Genomic DNA, 23,635 nt, shown 5'->3' on the forward strand with positions numbered 1-23,635 from the left:
AACGCGTCCATCCATAAAAGGAAAGCGGGACGCCGGCCAAAGTATCCTTTCCAGTTGCCTCTCTCCCTTGTCAATTTCTTCGTCCAGGAATTCTTCCAGGATGGATTGATTCGCTCCACCGCCCCGAACTTAAAGAAGAGTAGTGAAAACCTTACAATATGAGCTTGGGTTTGCAAAGGGGCATGAATAGGATGGCCACAGGTCCAATTCAAGAGATATCTGGGGACTTTGGGGGTGGAGTCAGGAGCAAGGGTGTGACAAGCATCATTGAACTCCAAAGGGAGTTCTGGCCATCACGTTTAAAGGAACCACACTCCTTTAAATGCCTTCCCTCCATTGGCAATAATGAAGGATAGCGGCACCTTCTTTGGGGGCTCATGGACCCCCCAGTCCAATCTTTTTGAAACTTGGAGGGGGTTTAGAAAAGAACAGGAAGATGAAGAAGAAGAAGATATTGGATTTCTTTCCCGCCCTCCGCTCCGAAGAGTCTCAGAGCGGCTCACAATCTCCTTTACCTTCCTTTCCCACAACAGACACTCTGTTAGGTGGGTGGGGCAAAGAGAGCTCTCCCAGAAGCTGCCTCTCAAGGACAGAGTCTCAGAGCAGCCTACAACCTTCTTTCCCTTCCTCCCCCACAACAGACACCCTGTGAGGTGGGTGGGGCTGAGAGAGCTCTCCCAGAAGCCTCCCTTTCAAGGGCAGAGTCTCAGAGCAGCCTACAATCTTCTTTCCCTTCCTCCCCCACAACAGACACCCTGTGAGGTGGGTGGGGCTGGAGAGGGGTCTCCCAGAAGCCGCCCTTTCAAGGACAGAGTCTCAGAGCAGCTTACAATCTTCTTTCCCTTCCTCCCCCACAACAGACACCCTGTGAGGTGGGTGGGGCTGGAGAGGGGTCTCCCAGAAGCCGCCCTTTCAAGGACAGAGTCTCAGAGCAGCCTACAATCTTCTTTCCCTCCCTCCCCCACAACAGACAACCTGTGAGGTGGGTGGGGCTGAGAGAGCTCTCCCAGAAGCCGCCCTCTCAAGGAAAGAGTCTCAGAGCAGCCTACAATCTTCTTTCCCTTCCTCCCCCACAACAGACACCCTGTGAGGTGGGTGGGGCTGAGAGAGCTCTCCCAGAAGCCGCCCTCTCAAGGACAGAGTCTCAGAGCAGCCTACAATCTTCTTTCCCTTCCTCCCCCACAACAGACACCCTGTGAGGTGGGTGGGGCTGGAGAGGGCTCTCCCAGCAGCTGCCCTTTCAAGGACAACCTCTGCCAGAGCTATGGCTGACACAAGGCCATTCCAGCAGCTGCCAGTGGAGGAGTGGGGAATCAAACCCGGTTCTCCCAGATAAGAGTCCGCACACTTAACCACGACATCATACTGGCTCTAGGTACCAGATGCTATGCTGCATATTTGGTGCCTCTCTCTCAACAAACAGCCCCCACAGAGCCCCAGATACCCGTGGATCCATTCTCCATTATCCCCTGCAAATATTAGGTACCAACTCCTGGTGCCTTTACATCCCACTTGCTGGCAGACGCAGAGTGTACCGAAAGGCTTGAATAAATCCTGAGGTAGCAGTCGTCTATTCAGCAGGAGTTGGTACCTAATATTTGCAGCATCCAGTATTGCAGGGGTGGCCAACGGTAGCTCTCCAGATGTTTTTTGGCCTACAACTCCCATCAGCCCCAGCCATCGGCCATGCTGGCTGGGGCTGATGGGAGCTGTAGGCAAAAAACATCTGGAGAGCTACCGTCGGCCACCCCTGCAGCATTGGATCTCATCTGAAGTATCGTTTCGTTTTGTGGACGTTTAGAGCCACTGTGAGAATTCTAATAAGCAATGCACAAGAAAAGCAAGGAGAGCATTTTATGTAATAATAATAATAATAATAAATTTTATTTGTACCCCGCCCTCCCCCGCCGAAGCAGGCTCAGGGCGGCTAACAACACAGTGACCAATGGTACATTAATAAATAAAACATTAATAAACAACATAGTAACCAATGGTGCATTAATTAAAACCACTACATTAAGAACATTAAATTAAGCATTAACTTAACCTTAAAAACCAGTAGAACATTCATTAAAACAAACTATAACATTATCATTGACGCTATTCTAGTTAGTGCTAATGGCGGATTTTCTTCGTTGTGAAATTGTACTTCAGCTGTTCATAAAAGCTAATTTAAAAAGAGTGGTCTTGCAGGCCCTGCGGAACTGATCAAGGTTCCGCAGGGCCCGCACCTCCTCTGGAAGTTGGTTCCAGAGATATGGGGCCGCAGCCGAGAAGGCCCGTGAGCGGGTGTTCTGTAGTTTAACTTCTCTTGGCCCAGGGGTAGTCAGTCTGTTTTTTCCTACTGACCTCGGTGCTCTCTGGGGCTCGTACGGGGAGAGGCGGTCCTTCAGGTAGGCCAGTCCTCGGCCATATAGGGCTTTAAAGGTAATAACCAGCACTTTGTACTGGACCCGGAATACAATCGGCAACCAGTGCAGCTCGCGTAGCCCCGGCCGTACATGTTCCCATCTTGGGAGACCAAGCAGCAGCCTGGCCGCCGCGTTCTGCACTAGTTGTAATTTCCGGGTCCGGCACAGAGGCAGCCCCATGTAGAGGGCGTTACAGTAGTCCAGTCGTGAGGTGACCGTCGCATGGATCACCGTCGCTAAAGCTTGTGAGTTTCACAGTGTTCGTTACATTTAACCCACCCGGAGACTGGCTGGTGTAAGACTTGGCTGGAACTTTCAGTTGGCTTACGAGGAAGCTGCAGGAGCAGCGGAACGCAATCAAAGCCGGAGTTTGCGTGAAGGGGAGAATTTCTCCTTCAGAAGTCAACAAGCAACGGAGGGACTCCTTTGGAACTTTATTGTTGAGTCTTAGTACTCTGTTTGGAAAATTAAGAGACTGGGTGGGGTCCTCCCTGTAATACTGTATTTGAGACTCTTGTTTTCCTTTATTTCTACTGGAGGAATATGAATGTATGCCTACTTTTCTGGGTTGGTTATTATATGATAATATGTTTTGTATATACTAGTCAAGAGTGTGTGTTCTTGCACAATATTTTTGATATTTTTATTCCTCAAAATCTCTGAGCAGCGAGGAGATCTCACCGGGAAGCCGTAACAGATAAGGTTGCCAAGCTGCAGGTGGGGCCTGGAGATCTCCCAGAATTACAGTCCATCTCCAGAGGGTAGAGATGAGTTCCCCTGGAGAAAATGGCTGCTGCAGAAGAAGGAGTCTATGGCTATGTACCCGGGTCTTTTTTTTGGAGCAGGAATGCAGTTCTGGCTGGCTTGGTGTCAGGGGGTGTGGCCTGATATGCAAATGAGTTCCTGCTAGCCTTTTTCTACAAACAAAGCCCTGTGTGAAGCAATGACTTCTAAATGCATGAGCGCGCATGCGCGCGCACACGGGCGCATAAAAATATAAAAATATCCCCCCCCAAAGTTACCAGATCTATTGCTAGTCAGCCTTTTGGTGTAGTGGTTAAGTTTGGTGTAGTGGTTAAGTGTGCGGACTCTTATCTGGGAAAACCAGGCTTGATTCCCCACTCCTCCACTTGCAGCTGCTGGAATGGCCTTGGGTCAGCCAGAGCTCTCTTGTCTGGGAGAACCGGGTCTGATTCCCCACTCCTCCACTTGCAGCTGCTGGAATGGCCTTGGGTCAGCCAGAGCTCTCTTGTCTGGGAGAACCGGGTTTGATTCCCCACTCCTCCACTTGCAGCTGCCGGAATGGCCTTGGGTCAGCCTAAGCTCTCTTATCTGGGAGAACCGGGTTTGATTCCCCCCTCCTCCACTTGCAGCTGCTAGAATGGCCTTGGGTCAGCCACAGCTCTCTTTTCTGGGAGAACCGGGTTTGATTCCCCCCTCCTCCACTTGCAGCTGCTAGAATGGCCTTGGGTCAGCCACAGCTCTCTTTTCTGGGAGAACCGGGTTTGATTCCCCCCTCCTCCACTTGCAGCTGCTGGAATGTCCTTGGGTCAGCCAGAGCTCTCTTTTCTGGGAGAACCGGGTTTGATTCCCCCCTCCTCCACTTGCAGCTGCTAGAATGGCCTTGGGTCAGCCAGAGCTCTCTTTTCTGGGAGAACCGGGTTTGATTCCCCGCTCCTCCACTTGCAGCTGCTAGAATGGCCTTGGGTCAGCCACAGCTCTCTTTTCTGGGAGAACCAGGTTTGATTCCCCCACTCCTCCACTTGCAGCTGCCGGAATGGCCTTGGGTCAGCCTAAGCTCTCTTATCTGGGAGAATTGGGTTTGTTTCCCCACTCCTCCACTTGCACCTGCTGGAATGGCCTTGGGTCAGGCAGAGCCCTCTTATCTGGGAGAACCGGGTTTGATTCCCCACTCCTCCACTTGCACCTGCTGGAATGGCCTTGGGTCAGCCAGAGCTCTCTTATCTGGGAGAACCAGGTTTGATTCCCCCACTCCTCCACTTGCACCTGCCGGAATGGCCTTGGGTCAGCCAGAGCTCTCTTATCTGGGAGGACCGGGTTTGATTCCCCCACTTCTCCACTTACAGCTGCTGGGATGGTCTTGGCTCAGCCGTAGCTCTGGCAGAGGTTGTCGTTGAAAGGGCAGCTGCTCTGAGAGTCCTCTCAGCCCCACCCACCTCACAGGGTGTCTGTTGTAGGGGGAGGAAGATAAAGGAGATTGTGAGGCGCTCTGAGACTCTGATTCAGAGAGAAGGGTGGGGTATAAATCTGTAATCTTCTTCTTCTTTAGTTTCCTCCTTTGTTTCTGGCCAGATCTACTTTTGCTCCGAGCTCCCCCATGTAGCCCTTTGGGCTGAAAAACGCAAGCTTTTCGGTCTCCGCTGCTGCTTTGCGTATGCCACAACGCTAGCACGCAGAGGAATGCATGTGGAAAATATTATGCAGGAATTTGAAAGCTCTGCGAGAGAAAAGGCAAGAGCAGGCAGAAACCCCGTTCACGAGCTTTCCCTGAAAAGCCAGCAAGAACTGGACTCGTTCTGAGTCACTGGCAGCCTTCCAAAGTCTGGAAAAAACTCCCTCTCGGATCAGCTCTGGGCAATTCTTGGAGGCAAAGGGCTCCAGCGGAGGGAACGTCTGCATACCAAACAGATGCTCCATCAGACTCAGCTACTGTCTTCGGTTGGGTTATCGGCAGTCAGCTAACGCTGTCAGGCTCAACGGCCCAGGAAATGTATGGAAGTGGAAGAGCCTCTGCTTGGCAGGCATTGCGGAAAGTCCCAGGTTCAATCCCCGGCATCTCCAAGTCACGTGAAGCAGGCAGTAGGCGATGTGAATGTCAACATATGAAAATGCTCAATAAGGCATTAGGCTAGTGACTCCTGAGATCATTTTTATTTATTTATTTTAGAATTTATATCCCGCCCTTCCCACAAGTGGCTCAGGGCGGAGGGATGGTGGCTCAGTGGTAGAGCATCTGCTTGGTAAGCAGAAGGCCCCAGGTTCAATCCCCGGCATCTCCAACTAAAAAGGGTCCAGGCAAGTAGGCGTGAATAACCTCAGCTTGAGGTCCTGGAGAGCCATGAATGGGGCTGTGGCTCAGTGGTAGAGCATCTGCTTGGGAAGCAGAAGGCCCCAGGTTCAATCCCCGGCATCTCCAACTAAAAAGGGTCCAGGCAAGAAGGCATGAAGAACCTCAGCTGGAGACCCTGGAGAGCCATGAACGGGGATGTGGCTCAGTGGTAGAGCATCTGCTTGGGAAGCAGAAGGCCCCAGGTTCAATCCCCGGCATCTCCAACTAAAAAGGGTCCAGGCAAGAAGGCATGAAGAACCTCAGCTGGAGACCCTGGAGAGCCATGAACGGGGCTGTGGCTCTGGTAGAGCATCTGCTTGGGAAGCAGAAGTCCCCAGGTTCAATCCCCGGCATCTCCAACTAAAAAGGGTCCAGGCAAGTAGGCGTGAATAACCTCAGCTTGAGGTCCTGGAGAGCCATGAATGGGGCTGTGGCTCAGTGGTAGAGCATCTGCTTGGGAAGCAGAAGGTCCCAGGTTCAATCCCCGGCATCTCCAACTAAAAAGGGTCCAGGCAAGTAGGCGTGAATAACCTCAGCTTGAGGTCCTGGAGAGCCATGAATGGGGCTGTGGCTCAGTGGTAGAGCATCTGCTTGGGAAGCAGAAGGCCCCAGGTTCAATCCCCGGCATTTCCAACTAAAAAGGGTCCAGGCAAGTAGGCGCGAATAACCTCAGCTTGAGGTCCTGGAGAGCCATGAATGGGGCTGTGGCTCAGTGGTAGAGCATCTGCTTGGGAAGCAGAAGGCCCCAGGTTCAATCCCCGGCATCTCCAATTAAAAAGGGTCCAGGCAAGAAGGCATGAAGAACCTCAGCTGGAGACCCTGGAGAGCCATGAACGGGGCTGTGGCTCAGTGGTAGAGCATCCGCTTGGGAAGCAGAAGGTCCCAGGTTCAATCCCCGGCATCTCCAACTAAAAAGGGTTCAGGCAAGTAGGCGTGAAGAACCTCAGCTTGAGACCCTGGAGAGCCATGGATGGGGCTGTGGCTCAGTGGTAGAGCATCCGCTTGGTAAGCAGAAGGTCCCAGGTTCAATCCCCGGCATCTCCAACTAAAAAGGGTTCAGGCAAGTAGGCGTGAAGAACCTCAGCTTGAGACCCTGGAGAGCCATGGATGGGGCTGTGGCTCAGTGGTAGAGCATCCGCTTGGTAAGCAGAAGGCCCCAGGTTCAATCCCCGGCATCTCCAACTAAAAAGGGTTCAGGCAAGTAGGCGTGAAGAACCTCAGCTTGAGACCCTGGAGAGCCATGGATGGGGCTGTGGCTCAGTGGTAGAGCATATGCTTGGTAAGCAGAAGGCCCCAGGTTCAATCCCCCAGGTTCAATCCCCGGCATCTCCAACTAAAAAGGGTCCAGGCAAGAAGGCATGAAGAACCTCAGCTTGAGACCCTGGAGAGCCATGAACGGGGCTGTGGCTCAGTGGTAGAGCATCTGCTTGGGAAGCAGAAGGTCCCAGGTTCAATCCCCGGCATCTCCAACTAAAAAGGGTCCAGGCAAGTAGGCGTGAAGAACCTCAGCTTGAGCTCCTGGAGAGCCGCTGCAAGTCTGAGTCAACAAGACTGACTTTGATGGACCAAAGTGGTCTGATTCAGAATAGGGCAGCTTCATACGTCGATCTGAGAGTCAGTGTCAAAATGACTTCAGTGCTTACCAGTTCTCAACAAGGTAAAACCATTTCTGACCGGCATTTGGTAACGAGTGCAAATATTGAATGTCCAGTGCACGATTCATACACGATGTAATATATGTCTATAAGCAGTGCTGTGCTGTGCAATGTATCCTTCTGCTCTAGACGGTTTGCTTGGCGAAGCTCTTTGCTGGTGGATGTAAATAATGTAAATAAATTGTATACCGTTAAGCACAGAGTGTCGTTGGACTGTTGCTTGCTACATTGACTCGCTTACCGGGGCTAATAATAACGATAAAACTACAGCGAAAGGCCTTCAGCTGAGACCCTGGAGAGCGGCTGCCACGCTGAGCAGACAATACTGGCCCTAATGGACCAGCGGTGGGAGTAAGGGGTCATTTTGTAGAGAAAGAGGTGCTGGGAACGAAGAAGAAGAAGAAGACTGCAGATTTATACCCCGCTGTTCTCTCTGAATCAGAGACTCAGAGCGGTTTACAGTTGCCTATATCTTCTCCCCCTCCCACAACAGACACCCTGTGAGGTGGGTGGAGCTGAGAGAGCTCTGACAGAAGCTGCCCTTTCGAGGACAACGCCTGCGATAGCTATGGTTAACCCTAGGCCTTTCCAACAGCTGTAAGTGGAGGAGCGGGGAATCAAACCCGGTTCTCCCAGAGAAGAGAGCTCTGGCTGACCCAAGGCCATTCCAGCAGCTGCAAGTGGAGGGGTGGGGAATCAAACCCGGTTCTCCCAGAGAAGACACACTTTACCGCTGCACCCAGTTGGCTCTCTAGCACGACTCATTTGCATACGCCACTCACCCCACACATCCCTGGAAGGTGTACTGAATTATATCAGCTCAGCATCTACCTTAAAATGCTTCCTGCATTAGAATAGTCATAATAAAACCTTCCCCCTCATCCTACTTTTAAAATGACTTTCTCCTATGTGGCCACAGTGGCCCGATGAAGACTTCTAGCTGCCTGCTTTATATGTTTTGTTATTTTCCCATCTGTTGTGTGCGGGGGGGGGGGGGGGATATTAGAAGAAGACGACGACATTGGATTTATATTCCACCCTCCACTCAAGAGACTCAGAGCGGCCTACAATCTCCTTTCCCTTCCTTCCCCACAACAGACACCCTGTGAGGCGGGTGGGGCTGAGAGAGCTCTCCCAGAAGCTTCCCTTTCAAGGACAGAGTCTCAGAGCGGCCTACAATCTCCTTTCCCTTCCTCCCCCACAACAGACACCCTGTGAGGTGGGTGGGGCTGAGAGGGCTCTCACAGCAGCTGCCCTTTCAAGGACAGAGGCTCAGAGTGGCCTACAATCTCCTTTCCCTTCCTCCCCCACAATAGACACCCTGTGAGGTGGGTGGGGCTGAGAGGGCTCTCCCAGCAGCTGCCCTTTCAAGGACAGAGTCTCAGAGCGGCCTACAATCTCCTTTCCCTTCCTCCCCCACAACAGACACCCTGTGAAGTAGGTGGGGCTGAGAGGGCTCTCACAGCAGCTGCCCTTTCAAGGACAGAGACTCAGAGCGGCCTACAATCTCCTATATCTTCTCCCCCCACAACAGACACCCTGTGAGGTGGGTGGGGCTGAGAGGGCTCTTACAGCAGCTGCCCTTTCAAGGACAACCTCTGCCAGAGCTATGGCTGACCCAAGGCCATGCCAGCAGAAAGTCTGTCAGATTTTAAGAGTTCAGCAAAATTCTCACAGGGAGTTTGAACAATGGAGCCCGGAAGTAAGTATTGGGAGAGAGAGAGAAAGAAAGACCCCCAATAAAATTTAGAGATTCCGCAGCTCTGCTCCTCTGAGCTCCTGTCTGGTAGGAGGGGCTGTGAATAAAATGATGGACTCTCTGTTTTGCTTGCAGAAAGTCCCAGGTTCAAACCCTGGCACCTCCTGGTGAAAGGAGGAAGGAAGGAAGGAACTGATGGAAAAAGACTAAGGTTGCCAATCCCCAGGTGGGGACAGGAGTTCCCCCGGCATCAGAAAGCAGGGAGGGGAAAGGAAATGTCTGCTGAGCACTCATTATTCCCTATGGAGGCTGATTCCCATAGGGTATAATGGAAAATTGGTCCATGGGTATCAAGGGCTCTGCGGGGGGGGGGGCTGTTTTTTGAGATAGAGGCACCAAATTTGCAGCATAGCATCTGGTATCTCTCCTCTAAACACCCTCCGATTTTCAAAAATATTGGACCGGCGGGGGGCGGGGTCCAGCTCTATGAGCCCCCAAAGAAGGTGCCCCTGTCCTTCATTATTTCCTATGGAAGGAAGGCATTCAAAAGGCGTGCGATTCCTTCAAACGTGACAGCCAGAACTCCCTTTGGAGTTCAATCGTACTTGTCACACCCTTGCTCCTGGCTCCACCCCCAGTGTCTCCTGGCTTCACCCCCAAAGTCTCCTGGCTCCACCCCCAAAGTCCCCAGATATTTCTGGAATTGGATCTGGCAACCCTAGAAAAGGCCTCTGTCTGAGACCCCGGAGAGCTGCAGCCACGCGCAGCCAATACGGATGGGCCGAGGGTCTGATTCAGTATAAGGCAGATTCACAGACAAGGGTTTTTTGAGCAGAAACTAACTGGAACACAGTCCCGGCTGGCTCGGCATCAGGAGGTGTGGCCTAATATGCAAATGAGTCCCTCTTGGGCTTTTTCTGCCCCCCCCCAAAAAAGCCGTTGTGAAATATTGGCGATGTCAGGGGGTGGTTGGCAAACCTACCGGCATGGAGCTATGCCAACGGTGTGATTTAGGAGGAGTCTCAGAGCGGCTTACAATCTCCTTCCCTTCTTCAACCCACAACCAAGGGAGCAGAAGTCCCAGTTTTTGGAGCAGGAGCTCCTTTGCATATTAGGCCACATCCCCCTGGTACAACCAATCAACGCAGAGCCTATTTGCCAGCTAGGTTCAATGTGCTACCATCTGCGATACTTCTTGGAAGATTCCATAAAACTCCCTATGCTAACAGACTGCGCACTAGTGCGTGTCCAGAGGCAGAAACTTTAGCACATGTGTTCTTAAACTGTGTTCTTAAAACTTAAAAAAGCCCTGTGGCGCAGAGTGTTAAAGCTGCAGTCCTAAGCTCTGCTCACGATCTGAGTTCGATCCCCGGTGGAAGCTGGGTTTTCAGGTCGCTGTCTCGAGGTTGGCTCAGCCTTCCATCCTTCTGAAGTCGGTCAAATGAGTCCCCAGCTTGCTGAGGGGAAAGCGTAAAAGACTGGGGAAGGCCCTGTACAAAACATCTGCCTTGAAAATGTGAAAGCAACGTCACCCCAGAGTCGGAAACGACTGGTGCTTGCACAGAGGACCTTTCCTTTCCTATCTACACTGAAGGAGCCCCGTGGCGCAGAGTGGTAAAGCTGCAGTACTACAGTCGGAGCCCTCTGCTCACGACCTGAGTTTGATCCTGGCGGAAGCTGGGTTTTCAGGTAGCCGGCTCAAGGTTGACTCAGCTTTCCACCCTTCCGATGTCGGTCAAAGGAGTACCCACCTTACTGCGGGGAAAGTGTAGAGGGCTGGGGATGGCAATGGCAAACCATCCCGTAAAAAGTCTGCCGTGAAAACGTTGTGAAAGCAAAGTCACCGCAGAGTCGGAAACGACTGGTGCTTGCACAGGGGACCTTTCCTTTTTTCTTACACTGTACTTTTTACTCTGACCCGTGCTCCATACTCATTGACCCCTGTCTGAGTGAGCAAACAGCGAATCCTGACAAATATAAAATTGCCTTCCTGTGGTCAGCTCGAAACCAACTGGTAACTGAAACTGTTGCAAATTTTTTATATCTAGCATCTAGGAGGCGCTTCATGTATTTGCAAATTGCCGTCGGATGGATGGATTGGCTCCCTGTTATGTTATTGGTTCCCTGTTACGTTCGATATCATGCCAATAAATGGAATTATTGAACGGAATGGAATTAAATCGATGTAGCCAATCCTCCTGCAGCTTCCAGGAGGCCCTGGACGAAGAGCCCTGTAAGCTCTTGGAGGATTGGCTACATCTGAGGGGTGCGGCCTGATATACGAAGAAGTTCCTGCTACAAAAAAAAGAAGAAGATCTACCCACAACTGACACCCTGCGAGGTAGGTGGGGCTGAGCGAAAGATCTGGGACGGACAGAAGGTCACCCGGCTGGCTGCATGTGGAGGAGGAGTGGGGAATCGAACCTGGCTCTCCTGCTCTTAATCGCTACACTAAACTGATTTTGCTTTTCGACCCTATTTCGGTTGGGTCCAGCTGAGCCAATGGGCCAGCTGCCAGATCACACCAAAGACCCAGAGGGCATAGAGTCTGTGGCTCTCCATCACCTCGCGCATGCAATTCTTCAATACCCTCAGTTTGTTCTAGGGTTGCCAATCACCAGGTGGGGGCAGGAGATCCCCCGGTTCGGAGGCCCTCCCCCTGCTTCAGGGTCATCAGAAATGTCTGCTGGGCACTCCGTTATTCCCTCTGGAGGCTGATTCCCAGAGGGTATAATGGAGGATTGATCCATGGGTATCTGAGGCTTGAGTCAGGGGGCAGGGCTGCCTTTTGAGGTAGAGGCGCCCAATTTTCAGCATAGCATCTGGCGCCTCTCGTCAAAAAGCCCTCCAGGTTTCAAAAAGATTGGACCGCGGGGTCCAGTTCTGTGAGCCCCCAAAGAAGGAGCCCCTCTCCTTCATTCCTTCCAACGGAGAGAAGGCCTTTAAAAAGTGTGGGCCCCTTTCAATGGGATGGCCAGAGCTCCCTTCGGAGTTCCATCGTGCTTGTCACACCCTGGCTCCACCCCCAAAGCCTCCTGGCTCCACCTCCAAAGTCCCCAGCTATTTCTTGAATTGGACCTGGAACCCTAGTTCGTTCCTACCTTCGAAGGTCCTCGATCCTGCTCGTCTCTTCTTCGAGGTACGTCCGCAAGCAGTGGAGGAGTTCCCTCTCGGTCGCCAGGGCTTGCTGGATGCTGAACATGGACGTGAAGGTTTCTGCCCACAGGCCTGGCAGGAGTCCAAAGAGAGCCGCTCCCAGGAACCAAAGCCCCATCCTCACCCAAAAAAGAGCGGCCTCCCCCGAGTCTTTCCCCTCGAGTAAGTGCCAGGTCCTTCTGTTTGTCCTCAAGTCGAAGCCGCCCAGCTGTGTCCAGAGAGATGCCGATCCCAGGCTCACCTCTGCTCCTTCCCAGAGAACTCGCCGGCAGCTGGAAAAGCCATCGGGGGAGAACTTTATCTGGGAGTGAGAGGAGGGGAATAGAAACCAGATGTGGCGGAGGGGCAGCGGAGAAACCTGCTGGGCTGGATCTGGGCTCATAGCCCTGGAGATACGATCGATGCACAGGCGTGTAAGCGGGAGGGGAAGGCAGCTTCGCAAACTATTCGTACAGCCGGGAAAAGCTGAACTTTCTAGGCTTCTCGAGGGCTGGAAGCAGACGGCAAAACCGGAGCCTGGTTGGAAAGGCCTGGCGGTGACTCAGAGCGTCTTGGCCTGGTCGCTCCCGTCTGTTCTTGGAAGGGCAGGGGCTCGCTTAGAGGTCAACCCCTGGTGTAGAATCATAGAGTTGGAAGGGACCTCCAGGGTCATCTAGTCCAAGCCCCTGCACACAGGGAGGTACGGTGGCTCAGTGGTAGAGCATCTGCTTGGGAAGCAGAAGGTCCCAGGTTCAATCCCTGGCATCTCCAAAAAAGGGTCCAGGCAAATAGGTGTGAAAAACCTCAGCTTGAGACCCTGGAGAGCCGCTGCAGTCTGAGAAGACAATACTGACTTTGATGGACCAAGGGTCTGATTCAGTAGAAGGCAGCTTCATATGTTCATCTATATGTTCAATGCAGGAAACTCACAAACGCCTCCCCCTAAATTCACAGGATCTTCATTGATGTCAGATGGCCATCTAGCCTCCGTTGAAAAAACCTCCACAGAAGGAGAGCCCACCACCTCCTGAGGAGGAAGCCTGTTCCACTGAGGAATCGCTCTAACGGTCAGGAAGTTCTTCCTAATATTGAGCCGGAAACTCTTTTATTTAATTTCAACCCGCTGGTTCTGGTCCTACTTCTGGGGCCACAGAAAACAATTCCACACCCTCCTCTATATGACAGCCCTTCAAGTACTTGAAGATGGTGATCCTATTCCTATCACCTCTCAGCCGCCTCCTCTCCAGGCTAAAGATCCCCAGCTCCTTCAACCTTTCCTCATAGGACTTGGTCTCCAGACACCTCATCCTCTAGATGACAGCCCAAGTACTTGAGATGGTGATCCTATCACCTCTCAGCTGCCTCCTCTCCAGGCTAAACATGCCCAGCTCCTTCAACCTTTCCTCATAGGACTTGGTCTCCAGACCCCTCACCATCTTTGTCGCCCTCCTCTGGACCCATTCCAGCTTGTCTATATCCTTCTTAAAATGTGGTGCCCAAAACTGAACACAAGACTCCAGGTGAGGTCTTACCAGAGCAGAGTAAAGAGATACCATCACATCACGTGACCTGGACACTAGACTTCTATTGATACAGCCCAAAATTGCATTTGCCTTTTTAGCCACCGCATCACACTGTTGACTCATGTTCAGCGTATGATCCACTAAGACCGCTAGATCTTTTTCGCACATACTACTGCTAAGACAAGTCTCCCCCATCCTATAGCCATGCATTGGATTTTTCCTACCTAAATGCAGAACTTTACATTTATCCCTGTTAAAATTCATTTTATTGGTTTTAGCCCAGTTTTCCAGCCTGTCAAGGTATCCTGGATGACTTTGACAGGCTGGAAAACTGTAGTGCAGGGGGTGGCCAACGGTAGCTCTCCAGATGTTTTTTGCCTACAACTCCCATCAGCCTCAGCCAGCATGGCCACAGCTTATCATTGGAACTGTCTGTCTGAGGCAGGGATGCTCTGTATTCTTGGTGCTTGTGGGGGCACAGTGGGAGGGCTTCTAGTGTCCTGGCCCCACTGATGGACCTCCTGACGGCACCTGGGTTTATTTTGGCCACTGTGTGACCCAGAGTGTTGGACTGGATGGGCCATTGGCCTGATCCAACAGGGCTTCTCTTATGTCCTTATGTGACACAGAGTGTTGGACTGGATGGACCACTGGCCTGATCCAACATGGCTTCTCTTATGTTCTTATGTGACACAGAGTGTGGGACTGGATGGACCATTGGCCTGATCAAAATGGCTTCTCTTATGTTCTTATGTGACACAGAGTGTGGGACTGGATGGACCACTGGCCTGATCCAACATGGCTTCTCTTATGTTCTTATGTGACACAGAGTGTTGGACTGGATGGACCATTGGCCTGATCCAAAATGGCTTCTCTTATGTTTCTTATGTGACACAGAGTGTGGGACTGGATGGACCACTGGCCTGATCCAACATGGCTTCTCTTATGTTCTTATATGACACAGAGTGTTGGACTGGATGGACACTGGCCTGATCCAACATGGCTTCTCTTATGTTCTTATGTGACACAGAGTGTGGGACTGGATGGACCACTGGCCTGATCCAAAATGGCTTCTCTTATGTTCTTATGTGACACAGAGTGTGGGACTGGATGGACCACTGGCCTGATCCAAAATGGCTTCTCTTATGTTCTTATATGACACAGAGTGTTGGACTGGATGGACCACTGGCCTGATCCAACATGGCTTCTCTTATGTTCTTATGTGACACAGAGTGTGGGACTGGATGGACCACTGGCCTGATCCAAAATGGCTTCTCTTATGTTCTTATGTGACACAGAGTGTGGGACTGGATGGACCACTGGCCTGATCCAACATGGCTTCTCTTATGTTCTTATGTGACACAGAGTGTTGGACTGGATGGACCACTGGCCTGATCCAACATGGCTTCTCTTGTATTCTTACCCCTACCCCTCAATTCTTTATGCTCAACAGGAGCAACCCAACTGTGCTAGGCTTTTTTTGCATTATTGTTTTGCTCGCTGGAGAGTTCCTGTTTCTTCATTGCTTTTTTCTCTGAAGAGGGCAGCCGTGTTGGTCTGAAGCAGCTGAACAAAGCAGGAGTCAAGTGGCACCTTTAAGACCAACCAAGTTTTATTGAGAACGTCAGCTTTCGTGTGCTCTCTAAGCACACTTCATCAGGCGAGGGGATCAGGTATTGCGGGCTGAAATACACGCAGTTTGTGGTTTAAGAGTGCAAACTGGCTGCGGTCACACGATAAAACAGTATTTATTTATTTATTAGTATGACTTGGCCAAGCCCACAATACCTGATTCCCTCGTCTGATGAAGGGTGCTTAGAGGGCACACAAAAGAAGAAGAAGAAGAATTGCAGATTTATACCCCGCCCTCCTCTTTGAATCAGAGTCTCAGAGGCGCTTACAATCTCCTATATCTTCTCCCCCCACAACAGACACCCTGTGAGGTGGGTGGGGCTGGAGAGGGCTCTCACAGCAGCCTTTCAAGGACAACCTCTGCCAGAGCTCTGGCTGACCCAAGGCCATTCCAGCAGCTGCAAGTGGAGGAGTGGGGAATCAAACCCGGTTCTCCCAGAGAAGAGAGCTCTGGCTGACCCAAGGCCATTCCAGCAGGTGCAAGTGCAGGAGTGGGGAATCGAACCCGGTTCTCCCAGATAAGAGAGCTCTGGCTGACCCAAGGCCATTCCAGCAGGTGCAAGTGCAGGAGTGGGGAATCGAACCCGGTTCTCCCAGATAAGAGAGCTCTGGCTGACCCAAGGCCATTCCAGCAGGTGCAAGTGAAGGAGTGGGGAATCCAACCCGGTTCTCCCAGATAAGAGAGCTCTGGCTGACCCAAGGCCATTCCAGCAGGTGCAAGTGGAGGAGGGGGGAATCAAACCTGGTTCTCCCAGATAAGAGAGCTCTGGCTGACCCAAGGCCATTCCGGCAGGTGCAAGTGGAGGAGTGGGGAATCAAACCCGGTTCTCCCAGATATGAGAGCTCTGGCTGACCCAAGGCCATTCCAGAAGGTGCAAGTGAAGGAGTGGGGGAATCAAACCCGGTTCTCACAGATAAGAGAGCTATGGCTGACACAAGGCTATTGCAGCAGCTGCAAGTGGAGGAGTGGGGGAATCAAACCCGGTTCTCGCAGAGATGAGAGCTATGGCTAACCCAAGGCCATTCCAGCAGCTGCAAGTGGAGGAGAGGAGAATCAAACCTGGTTCTCCCAGATAAGAGAGCTCTGGCTGACCCAAGGCCATTCCAGCAGGTGCAAGTGGAGGAGAGGAGAATCAAACCTGGTTCTCCCAGATAAGAGAGCTCTGGCTGACCCAAGGCCATTCCAGCAGCTGCAAGTGGAGGAGAGGAGAATCAAACCTGGTTCTCCCAGATAAGAGAGCTCTGGCTGACCCAAGGCCATTCCAGCAGGTGCAAGTGGAGGAGTGGGGAATCCAACCCGGTTCTCCCAGATAAGAGAGCTCTGGCTGACCCAAGGCCATTCCAGCAGGTGCAAGTGGAGGAGTGGGGAATCAAACCCGGTTCTCCCAGATAAGAGAGCTCTGGCTGACCCAAAGCCATTCCGGCAGGTGCAAGTGGAAGAGTGGGAGAATCAAACCCGGTTCTCCCAGATAAGAGAGCTCTGGCTGACCCAAGGCCATTTCAGCAGGTGCAAGTGGAGGAGTGGGGAATCAAACCCGGGTTCTCCCAGATAAGAGAGCTCTGGCTGACCCAAGGCCATTCCAGCTGCTGCGAGTGGAGGAGTGGGGAATCAAACCCGGTTCTCCCAGATAAGAGAGCTCTGGCTGACCCAAGGCCATTCCAGCAGCTGCGAGTGGAGGAGGGGGGAATCAAACCCGGTTCTCCCAGATAAGAGAGCTCTGGCTGATCCAAGGCCATTCCAGCAGCTGCGAGTGGAGGAGTGGGGAATCAAACCCGGTTCTCCCAGGTAAGAGTCCACACACTTAACCCCTATACCAAACTGGCTCTCCTTTATTGTATTTATACCCCGCCCTCCCCACTGAGGCAGGCTGAGGGCGGCTTACAACAATCATCATAAAACAGTGCATCGTCGTAATAAAATCAATTCAGTTTAAAACAATTTAAAAACAGTTGGCGCTAATTCTGATATTCTTGGGAGGAGAGAAGGGAGGAAGAGGTGGAAAGAAAGCAATTTTAAATGCATTCTCCAAGCCGCTTCCTGGTTTGACTCGGAGACGCGATTGAACGAGACCAATGCCTTCTCTAGCCAGCTGATGGGGCCATGGGTGCTTCCAGAGCCACACAATATGTGTGAAAGAGCCACGCGTGGCTCCTGAGCCGCGGTTTGGCCACCCTGGGTTTAGAAATTCGGTGTAAACGTTTGTTACCCCCCACATCTGCACGTTGCACAAATGCCTCTATGCCGTGAATATCTGTTAAAAAAAATTAAAGCGATAGACAAAAAGAAAAAAACCAAGAAGAAACAAGAAGAAACAGTAACGCTTTCTATGGATCCTTGCAATGTTTTCTGGGTTTCTTTAATCCATTGGTTTCTAAGTGCAAGCTATCGAGGAGGCAGACGAAAGAAACGCCCCGCCGTTTCCTTTTAAAAAGGAAGCAGCCCCTCGTTCCTCCAGGTCAGGTACTGGTTTAAGACCTCCACGATCTTCTTGATTTTCTCGTCCCCCAGAAAGACCAGAATGGTGTCCGAAACGAAGTGCTGATTGACGAAATAGGTGTACAGGAAAGCCAAGCCCAGGAGAAGACCACATCCAAACAGCAGAATGGTGAGGAACTGGCCCAGCCTCACGAGCCAGTAGATGATTTTCTTCTTCCTTGACCTGTTCAAGGCCACGTCGAACAGCCGGGCCTCCACGATTTCGTGCATGAGAGAACCCACCTGCACGCTGTTCTCCTGGTCCACCCTCAAGACCACGGCCTGCTGCACGGACATCTCCACTTGTCCCTGAAGATCTTTGATGTTTTTCCTCTGGTCCTCTCGGCTCTGCAGGAGTTCGCCCACCTTCTCCTTCAGCTGCCCCGAGTGGCTCTTCTCCATGTGGTACTGCTGCTCGGATTCTTCTAGCTTGTCTTCGAGGCTCCTCAGACACTTCTTGAGTTCCGTGGAGAGGTTCTGCAGCTCTTGGAGGTCCTTCTCCTGGTGAGCTTTGTGCTCGTTGAAGATGGCCACCTGGTACGAGACCTCGTGCAACTCCTTCGTCAGCTCCTCGTTGGCCTTCACCAGGGATTTGTTCTGGAGCTCAAGCTGGCTGATTTTCCGGTGGGCTTCGTGGATCATTTCCCGGATGTCCTCCACTTTCTGCTGCATTTCCTCCATGACTTGCCGGAAATCGTCTGCGGACTGTTGCAGGGTCTTGTTCTTGTCTTTCAGGGACTTGTTCTCGTTCAGTAGGTCCTGGATTTCCACATCCAGGCAGGCCACCGTCTCCCTCAGGTCCGTGATTTCCACCCGGAGGGCTTCATTGGTAGTCGACAGCTCCTCGATGTTCGTTTCCATCGTTAATAAAGCTCAACCAGAGCTGGAGACCTCTGCAGAACACAACCAGAATTCAACATTTTAAAATATATATATATATATGGGGGGTTAGGTATAATCAGTCCATGGAAGGTGGAGTCTTGTTCTCCTCCAGTCCTTAAATTTTAAGGTCTCCAAGGGCTGAGTTATATATGATATTATTTGTAGCACAACTCAGCTCTAATTTGATTTGAAATATATAACGTAAAGCTAATATAAAGAGCTAAGATTAACTCGTGCGTTTTAGAAATTTTGTTATTTCATCTCTGAGAGAAGAAGGAAGGAAGACGATGAAGATGAAGAAAACATGAAGATACAATGTTTGAAGTGATATTAAGGGTGTACAGTGTAAAAAGATTTCGTTGGAGCTGTGAATTCTTTTTCATTCTTCCTTTAATAAAGAAAGAAAATGCAAAAAAAAGAGAGAGAGAGTCTCAAACAAAGCTGGCAGGTGAAAGATGGGAAAGCACTCTCCAAAATGACAGACTGTTTGAAAGATTTTTTGCCATTGGTGGTTTGCACTTGTGTAGTATGAATTTATTGTTTAGTGGTATCTTTCTATGATTTTCATATATGCATTCATATATTACTAGTCTTCCTGTATTTTCACATGCTATACACCATTTTGTGTGTGTGTGTGTGTGTGTGTGTGTATGTAGGGAAGATTAATATCCATATAGTGAGCTAGTATGGAGTATGGAGCAGAGGTCCATCAGTGGCTGTTAGGTGGAATATTTTGTCTGGGGCAGTGTGATACTCTGTATTTTTGAAGCTTAGGGGGCAACAGTAGGAGGGCTTCTGGAGTTCTGACCCTGCTGGTGGACCTCCTGATGGTCCCTGGGTTTTAGCCAGTGTGTGACACAAAGAATTGGACTGGAGGGGCCATAGGCCTGAACCAACATGGCTTCTCTTATGTTCTTATGTGACACAGAGTGTTGGACTGGAGGGCCCACTGGCCTGATCCAACATGGCTTCTCTTATGTTCTTATGTGACACAGAGTGTTGGACTGGAGGGCCCACTGGCCTGATCCAACATGGCTTCTCTTATGTTCTTATGTGACACAGAGTGTTGGACTGGAGCGGCCACTGGCCTGATCCAACAGGGCTTCTCTAATATTCTTGTTTGGAATATTGATGCTCTGTATTCTTGGTGCTTGGAGGGGCACAGTGGGAGGCATCTCTTATGTTCTATGTGACACAGAGTGTTGGACTGGATGGGCCATTGGCCTGATCCTACATGGCTTCTCTTATGTTCTTATGTGACACAGAGTGTTGGACTGGAGCGGCCACTGGCCTGATCCAACATGGCTTCTCTAATATTCTTGTTTGGAATATTGATGCTCTGTATTCTTGGTGCTTGGAGGGGCAAAGTGGGAGGCATCTCTTATGTTCTTATGTGACACAGAATGTTGGACTGGATGGGCCATTGGCCTGATGCAACATGGCTTCTCTTATGTTCTTATGGGCCATCAAGGTCACAATTGTCTGCTCAGACTGGCAGCAGCTCTCCAGGGTCTCAACAGAGGCCTTTCCCATCACCTCCTGCCTGGCCTTTTTAGCTAGAGATGCCAGGGACTGAACTTGTGACCTTCTGCAGGCCAAGCAGATGCTCTGCCATTGAGCCACTGAGGTTCTTTCCCATCACCACCTGCCTGGTCCCTTTAACTGGAGGTGCCGGGGATTGAACCTGGGACCTTTTGCATGCCAAGCAGATGCTCTGCTACTGAGCCACTGAGGTTCTTTCCCATCACCTCCTGCCTCGTCCTGTTAATTGGAGATGCCGGGGACTGAACCTGGGAATTCTGCATGCCAAGAAGAGGCTCTGCCCCTGAGCCACTGAGGTTCTTTTCCATCACCTCCTGCCTGGTCCTGTTAACTGGAGATGCCGGGGATTGAAACTGGGACCTTCTGCATGCCAAGCAGAGGCTCTGCCCCTGAGCCACTGAGGTTCTTTTCCATCACCTCCTGCCTGGTCCTGTTAACTGGAGATGCCGGGGATTGAAACTGGGACCTTCTGCAGGCCAAGCAGATGCTCTGCCCCTGAGCCACTGAGGTTCTTTCCCATCACCTCCTGCCTGGTCCTGTTAACTGCAGATGCCGGGGATTGAAACTGGGACCTTCTGCAGGCCAAGCAGAGGCTCTGCCCCTGAGCCACCGAGGTTCTTTCCCATCCCCTCATGCCTGGTCCTTTTAGCTGGAGATGCTGGGGATTGAACCTGGGACCTTCTGCGTGCCAAGCAGATGCTCTGCCACTGAGCCACTGAGGTTCTTTCCCATCACCTCCTGCCTCGTCCTTTTAACTAGAGATGCCGGGGACTGAACCTGGGACCTTCTGCGTGCCAAGCAGAGGCTCTGCCCCTGAGCCACCGAGGTTCTTTCCCATCACCTCCTGCCTGGTCCTTTTAACTGGAGATGCTGGTGATTGAACCTGGGACCTTCTGCAGGCCAAGCAGATGCTCTGCCCCTGAGCCACTGAGGTTCTTTCCCATCACCTCCTGCCTGGTCCTTTTAACTGGAGATGCTGGTGATTGAACCTGGGACCTTCTGCAGGCCAAGCAGATGCTCTGCCCCTGAGCCACTGAGGTTCTTTCCCATCACCTCCTGCCTGGTCCTTTTAACTGGAGATGCTGGTGATTGAACCTGGGACCTTCTGCAGGCCAAGCAGATGCTCTGCCCCTGAGCCACTGAGGTTCTTTCCCATCACCTCCCGCCTGGTTCTTTTTACTGGAGATGCCGGGGATTGAACCTGGGACCTTCTGCGTGTCAAGCAGATTCTCTGCCCAATCCATGTATTTCTTGAGGTGAAAAACCATTCCAATATGTTCAGTGACACATTTCAGATATAGATTAGATCCCAGTTATACCTTAGAGATGAACAAAATCTTGGAGGGCGGGGTATGAGTTATTGAGAATCAAATCTCCCTCCATCAAGTTGGAATGGAGACCCCTGAGCCCCTGCCTTATCTCTGACTGAGGGAGAAGGAGAAGAAGAGGAAGAAGAGGTGGAGGAAGAGGAAGAAAAAGCAGAGGTGGAGAAGGAAGAAGAGGAGGAAGAAGACTGCAGATTTACACCCCACCCTTCTCTCTGAATCAGAGTCTCAGGGCAGTTTACATTCTCCTTTATCTTTTTTCCCCATAACAGATACCCTGTGAAGTGAGTGGGGCTGAGAGAGCTCTCCCAGAAGCTGCCCTTTCAAGGACATCTCTGCAAAAGCTATGAGTGACCCAAGGTCATCTCAGCAGCTGCAGGTAGAGGAGTGGGGAATCAAACCCCATTCTCGCAGATAAGAGTCTGCGCACTTAACCATTACACTAAATTGGTGATGGTGGAGGAGGAGGAGAAGGAAGAGGAAGAAGAAGAGGAGGAGAAGGAGGAGGAGAAGAAGAAGAGCTGGATTTATATCCTGCCCTTCACCCAGATTTTCAGAGCACCTTACAATCGCCTTTTCCCTTCCTTCCCCCCACAACAGACACCCTGTGAGGCAGGTGGGGCTGAGACAGTTCTGAGACAACCTGTGACTGACCCAAGGTCACTCAGCTGGCTTCCATGAGGAGGAGGAGAGGGGAATCGAACCTGGTTCTCCCAGATTAGAGTTTGCCCCTTCAACCACTGCACCGCACTTGACTCTCTGGGGTCCCTCCTCTCCCCAAACGTCACCCTCCCCAACCCCCTTCCCCCCAAATCTCTGGGTATTTTGGCAACTCTAAATTTTAGTCAACTCTCCCCACCCAAGGCTGCTTCCTTTCGTAACCTGCGATCTCCAGCCCCCATGCAACGTTCCCCCCTCCCCATATTTAGTCCCCCCTCCAAACAAACCCTGAATCTTGAGTTTCCTTTTGTTTTCACTCGCTGGTTTTGCAGCTCTCTTTCCCCCTGAGCCGATCGGTCAGGTGTGGGGAAGAAATGGTCTTTAACCTCCTTATATTGTCACCTGCCATGGATACATGCCCCACCTCCGCGTTTATGATCAAACGCCCCAGGCATTGTGATCAAACTGAATCTGGGCTTTTTTATATATAGCAAGAACTCCTTTGCATATTAGGCCACACACCCCTGAGGGAGCCAATCCTCCAAGAGCTTACAGGGCTCTTAGTCCAAGGCCTGCTGTAAGCTCTTGCAGGATTGGCTCCCTCAGGGGTGTGTGGCCTAATATGCAAAGGAGCTCCTGCTACAAGAAAAGCCCTGAACCGTGTGATGTGACAGATCGTGAAGGGGCTGTTTTTTTTTGAGGTAAAGGAACCAGATTTTCAGCATAGCAGCTAGTAAAAAAGGTAAAGGTCGTCCCCTGTGCAAGCACCAGTCGTTTCTGACTCTGGGGTGACGTTGCTTTCACAACGTTTTCACAGCAGACGTTTTACGGGGTGGTTTGCCATTGCCTTCCCCAGTACCTCTCCTTAAAAAAAGAAAAATAGCGGGTCTCCAACCTTTTTACCACCAGGAATCAGTTTTGTGGGAGACAATTTTTCCACGGGCCGGGAGGGGGTGGGCGATGGTTTCGGGATGACAGAATTGTGCACTTTATTTCTAAAGTGTTTGTTGTGGTGAAGTGTGAAGACTCTTATCTGGGAGAACCAGGCTTGATTCCCCACTCCTCCACTCGCAGCTGCTGGAATGGCCTTGGGTCAGCCAGAGCTCTCTTATCTGGGAGAACCAGGCTTGATTCCCCACTCCTCCGCTTGCAGCTGCTGGAATGGCCTTGGGTCAGCCAGAGCTCTCTTTTCTGGGAGAACCGGGTTTGATTCCCCATTCCTCCACTTGCACTTGCTGGAATGGCCTTGGGTCAGCCAGAGCTCTCTTTTCTGGGAGAACCGGGTTTGATTCCCCACTCCTCCACTCGCAGCTGATGGAATGGCCTCGGGTCAGCCAGAGCTCTCTTTTCTGGGAGAACCGGGTTTGATTCCCCACTCCTCCACTTGCAGCTGCTGGAATGGTCTTGGGTCAGCCAGAGCTCTCTTATCTGGGAGAACCGGGTTTGATTCCCCACTCCTCCACTTGCAGCGGCTGGAATGGCCTTGGGTCAGCCAGAGCTCTCATCTGGGAGAACCAGGCTTGATTCCCCACTCCTCCACTCGCAGCTGCTGGAATGGCCTCGGGTCAGCCAGAGCTCTCGCAGAGGGCAGCTTCTAGGAGAGCTCTCTCAGCCCCACTCACCTC

The 23,635-nt window shown here is 51.5% G+C and overlaps 1 protein-coding gene and 1 non-coding gene across 2 annotated transcripts in view; one reads left to right on the forward strand and one right to left on the reverse strand.

The window, feature by feature from the left end:
- Nucleotides 1-17,032, reverse strand: part of P4HA3 (prolyl 4-hydroxylase subunit alpha 3) — a 69,666-nt gene extending 52,634 nt beyond the window's left edge. Inside the window, 3 exon segments of the mRNA XM_060235352.1 lie at nucleotides 11,937-12,134; nucleotides 12,136-12,263; nucleotides 17,009-17,032. Of these exon segments, the coding sequence (XP_060091335.1) occupies nucleotides 11,937-12,134; nucleotides 12,136-12,263; nucleotides 17,009-17,032 (350 nt within the window).
- On the forward strand, nucleotides 5,634-5,705 carry TRNAP-GGG (transfer RNA proline (anticodon GGG)). Its single transcript has one exon. It is a non-coding gene; the product is annotated as a tRNA-Pro (tRNA).
- Nucleotides 17,033-23,635: the final 6,603 nt, after the last annotated feature.

The sequence above is a fragment of the Heteronotia binoei genome, chromosome 3 (assembly GCF_032191835.1).
Source record: "Heteronotia binoei isolate CCM8104 ecotype False Entrance Well chromosome 3, APGP_CSIRO_Hbin_v1, whole genome shotgun sequence".
In the NCBI taxonomy this organism is placed as follows: Eukaryota; Metazoa; Chordata; class Lepidosauria; order Squamata; family Gekkonidae; genus Heteronotia; species Heteronotia binoei.